General features: G+C 40.4%; 1 protein-coding gene across 1 annotated transcript in view; it reads left to right on the top strand.

Moving 5' to 3' along the window:
• si:ch211-229d2.5 (zona pellucida-like domain-containing protein 1) overlaps positions 1-3784 on the top strand; it is a 4093-nt gene extending 309 nt beyond the window's left edge. Inside the window, exons 2-10 of the mRNA XM_035680506.1 lie at positions 89-309; positions 698-882; positions 975-1047; positions 1185-1282; positions 2250-2330; positions 2642-2810; positions 2901-3003; positions 3453-3473; positions 3648-3784. Of these exons, the coding sequence (XP_035536399.1) occupies positions 89-309; positions 698-882; positions 975-1047; positions 1185-1282; positions 2250-2330; positions 2642-2810; positions 2901-3003; positions 3453-3473; positions 3648-3784 (1088 nt within the window). The remainder of the gene's footprint in view (positions 1-88; positions 310-697; positions 883-974; positions 1048-1184; positions 1283-2249; positions 2331-2641; positions 2811-2900; positions 3004-3452; positions 3474-3647) is intronic.
• Positions 3785-4358: the final 574 nt, after the last annotated feature.

Genomic DNA, 4358 nt, shown 5'->3' with positions numbered 1-4358 from the left:
ACTATTGTATTCCATTTGTATAGATATATTTGTAATTTTAAATTTTATTATGAAATTCATCTTATCAAAGTCATCTTATCACCATCAGAATACAGTGATATTGCTGTGGTGTGTGGCACATCTGCCATTGACCTGGCAATTCAAATCTGTCCGGTTATCTACACCGGCTACAACAAGAGCTTACTGATCCTCAACCGCATCTGGGACAATGCGGACTGTCATGGGACGCTGGACACCTCGGTGGCACCGCCCGTGCTGAGATTTAGCTTCCCCATCAGAGAAGGAAACGCCTGTGGGAGTAACTTCTTGGTGAGTATTGCATCAGTGAAGTGTCCTGAGAGAGTCATGAGAGATAGCGTTCTTGGGACTTGTGAAGCTAAGTTAGGGCCGATTAAAGAAACTAAAAGGCTATCTAAGTGCTGTGTATTAGGTCAGGTAAGAAGAAGTGAAAAAGAGAGCACTCAGGGTAGAAATAGGAGAATTTCACCAAGACATACATGAGGTGAATCAATCTACTCTTGACTTATTGTAACACAGACACACGCAATTCCACCAGTCTCCTTTTCTGAGAGTGAGAAAGTTGTTCCACTTTCTCGCTGCAGTTTCATCACTGCAGCCTGCTGTGCCGGAGACGCTGGCCGACATTTATTTTTAACCATTTCTGAAATAATCATGTTTCTGTTAAATAATTCTTTAGACCACGAGCACACCAGGGACGGGATTATTCTCAGACTTCTCCAACATCCAGACGGTCAACGTCAGCGGGGTGGTCCGATCCTCCGACCCCACCATCGGGACGATCACCTACAACGCTGAGCTCAAGTATTACTACTCATGTGCTTATCCTCTGGAGTATCTCATCAACAACACCCAGGTGGATGTGTAAGTCATAGCATGTGGGTTAAAACATACATTAACACTTCTAACATTTCACCTGCGTGCCAAGTGTGACCTCATTTCTTTCTTCCTCATAGGTCATCCTCCTCCATTGCTTTGAAGGACAACAATGGGAGCTTCATCAGTACCCTCAGCATGGCCTTGTACCAGGTGCCACCTTACACCTTCCTCACATACTATACATCATATATGCCTGTCACAGACATAAACTGTAACTCCAGAAGACTGATATTATGTAAGAGCTTGTATAATGTTTTTTTTTCTTTTACCTTTTCTTCCTTTGCCAGGATATAAATTACACCACGCCCCTTGTCTTGCCACGCCTGGGTGTCGAGCTGAGAACAAACATCTACGTGCAAGTGGCTGCATCCAACTTGACATCCCAGTAAGAACCATTGACGTTGTGTGGGTTTTTCTTTGTCTAGTTCACACATGGACTCAGATTTAACTTCTAAGAAAAACACTGAGGGGTGAGATCCAGAGTGACATTAAGTGACAGTTGACCAACTTTACAGGAGAGCCGAAGCAAAAAATGTCCATACTTTGTCCTGAATTTATTTATTGAATCAAATCTTTAATATTAAAACTTCATAAACATGTGGAAGACAATATAATTAATGAACAATATTTTTACATTTATTGAAAAAAAAAAAAAATCTTTTAAATACATTTATTTGCTTTTTGATTAATAACTCTGCATTGGTTTAAAATTCACATGTGCCCTTTTGGCAGTAGAAAGAGCTCAAGAGGTTTCATTTAAAGTTTTATATAACTCATTTTCTCCCAAAATGTCATTTATGCTCCTCTGGTTCTCACCCCTTGGCATATTATATATATATATATATATAGACAATGGAGGACCCCAAGAGTGACTGTTCATCAATCAGTGGCAGCTTTGTTCTTGTTGTTTGCACACCTATAAAAGAATCTAATAAAAATAATAGGCCAAAAAGCTTCCCTATTGTGATTTTGTACATTCACTCCAAAACATGTCTCAGCAGGTGTGTGCTTATCTGTCTCTGTCATTTTAGTATCTACTCTTAATCAATTAAACTACAAAAGTATTTTTCAGTTGTAAGAAATGTGATAAACATCTTTTATTCTGAAGTTTGTGAGTAGAAGTTAAGGTTAAAAGTTTGACTTTTAGCAGTCTGATAAATGTCGGTCCTGGATGTTGGTAATATATGAATGGCTGGTGTGGAAACTGAGTCAATCTCTAGATAAAAAACAAGACATTTCCCATCTCTTTTAGTCTTCAACCACCTGACTGTTGATAGATTGTAAATCTTAGGATTCTACCTGTGATCTGTAGTCTCTGACTCGGTGCTGGGGGCTTCATTCTTTCTCCACAGGTACTTTGTTCTTCTGGACCGGTGCTACGCCTCGGTGAATCTGCAGCCCTCCAACTCCACCTACTTTAATCTGTTTGTCTCGTAAGTCGCGAAAACTCCTAAAGAAATTCTGTCAAAAAAAAGCGTGAGCTGCCTACTAATTGTAACTTGTGGATTTCTTCCAGTCCTTTAAGGATTGTAGATTGGTTCTGTCTCTCGGTTCAGCAGTCTAGCTTTAAATTTAAACCTTTACACATATCTACAGGTTTTCCTCTTCCGTGCAATAAGTGCAGCACAGCTAAAGGGAGCCCTAGTCTTGATTTCGTTTCCCTGCCCTTCTATCATTAATACACTGCCTGTATGCCTGTATGTGTGCAAATGGGGCACTTGTGAGGTTCGCCTTCTATTGAAAGGTGCTCCATAGATCAGCTCACCACCATGCTGGAGAACGGGGATAGCCAAAAGGCCCGCTTCTTCTTCCCGGCATTCCGCTTCATCGAGCAGCAGAATGAGACCATCTCCATCTACTATCTGCACTGCATCACCCGACTCTGTGAGCGCAGCACCTGCAGCACCTTAAAGGTAGGAAGGCAGCGCATGCATTTCAAGCAGAAATCCCCAATTCCACCAGTCAGATCATCAACTCGTCTCTTTGTCTGGTTTAATCCGCAGCAATGCAACAGGAAGAGGAGGAGTGTGGAGACCACGGTTGTCCAGGAGAGCATCACTGAGCCTTCGGTGCTCACAGTGGCTATAAGGGCCAAGACAGAGACCTGTATGTCCCCTATGTGTCTTCCTTTTTGTGCAAATGAGTAACAGGAGTCAGACTAAAGATCTGCACGCTGTAATGATAGCCACCAGTAGATTTAATAAAGCAAATGTAAATCTTGGTTAGACATCATCAAATAAACACCACAGAGAAAACAGAAGAAGCGATATTGGAGGAAAAGTTTGATATTTTTATTATATTTATTGTTTGCTTTTTTGCTGAGGTGAGATAGATTGATATTACTCTCATGTCTGCAAGCTAAATATGAAGCTACAGCGAGCAGCTAATTAGCTCAGCTTTTCATAAAGACTGGAAACAGGTGGAAACAGCTAACCTGACTCTGTTTTTTTTTCTGACTTTTCCATTCTGCTTATTTTTCCAATGTTTTGGCAAATATAATATTTTGGATATAATCTCTCATAATGAAACACTGACTCTTATTGTCTTCCTTGCAGCCATTCTCTCAAAAGAAGAGGGTAAGTATGTTATTTATTAACTTGACAGCCATGAGAGCAGCCATTCACAAAGTTTTTACTAATTAGATTTCTCCAGAAATGAAAAGCATTTCTTATCTGCAGCAAGTCATAATGTCTTCTGTTGTGTGCTGGAATTAAACATCCCATAATGGTGTCACTCTCATTTGTGCACAGCACTGTCTGGTGGCCAGTCTGATGGCAAGGGCGCGTCTGTTGGCCTGGGAATCGCTGTGGCTGTCCTCATTGTGATAGGGATGGCAGCCATTTTGATGGCCACATCTTTTTATCGAAAACTGAAGCGGTTAAGCTAGCAGCAGCCCATAATGTTGATGAACAGAGGTCAGCACAGGCTAAATGACATAACGAGTTTGACAGGGTGACATTCACATACTGGTGGAGGTGCATAATGTATGTATGTAGGACTCTGCTTTACTGAATCAAACTATTGATTGGAGCACTTAATGTTTCTTTCCAATCCTTCACAGACTGTTAGACGTTATGGAAGGTGAAGTCTGAATAATGCACCTGCTGTGATGCACTGCATGTTAAAAAGGAAAGAAAGAAAGAAAGAAAGAAAGAAAGAAAAAGAAAGAAAGAAAAGAAAGAAAAAAGAAAGAAATTTAATTGTCACTTGAGGGAGTAAGTTCAACATTTTGTGAAATACTTATTTGCTTCCTCCAAGAAGTAATAGTCGGTGCATACAGTAACTGCCTATAAAACAGCAAATTCTCAATTTTACAAATGAATTAAACAAACAAGATATAAAGTGTTAATTAAAGCTTTGGGAGTTCAGGTAGTTGAACTTTCTTAGTTACTTAGAGCCAGGCTCACTGTGTTTCCAGTCTTGACACTAAACTAAGCTCATCTGCTGCTGGTTCCAGCTAC

Source organism: Morone saxatilis, unplaced genomic scaffold, assembly GCF_004916995.1.
Source record: "Morone saxatilis isolate NCDOM2014 unplaced genomic scaffold, NCSU_SB_2.0 Contig8, whole genome shotgun sequence".
Lineage (NCBI taxonomy): Eukaryota > Metazoa > Chordata > Actinopteri > Moronidae > Morone > Morone saxatilis.
This window is presented reverse-complemented; position numbering and strand designations above follow the sequence as displayed.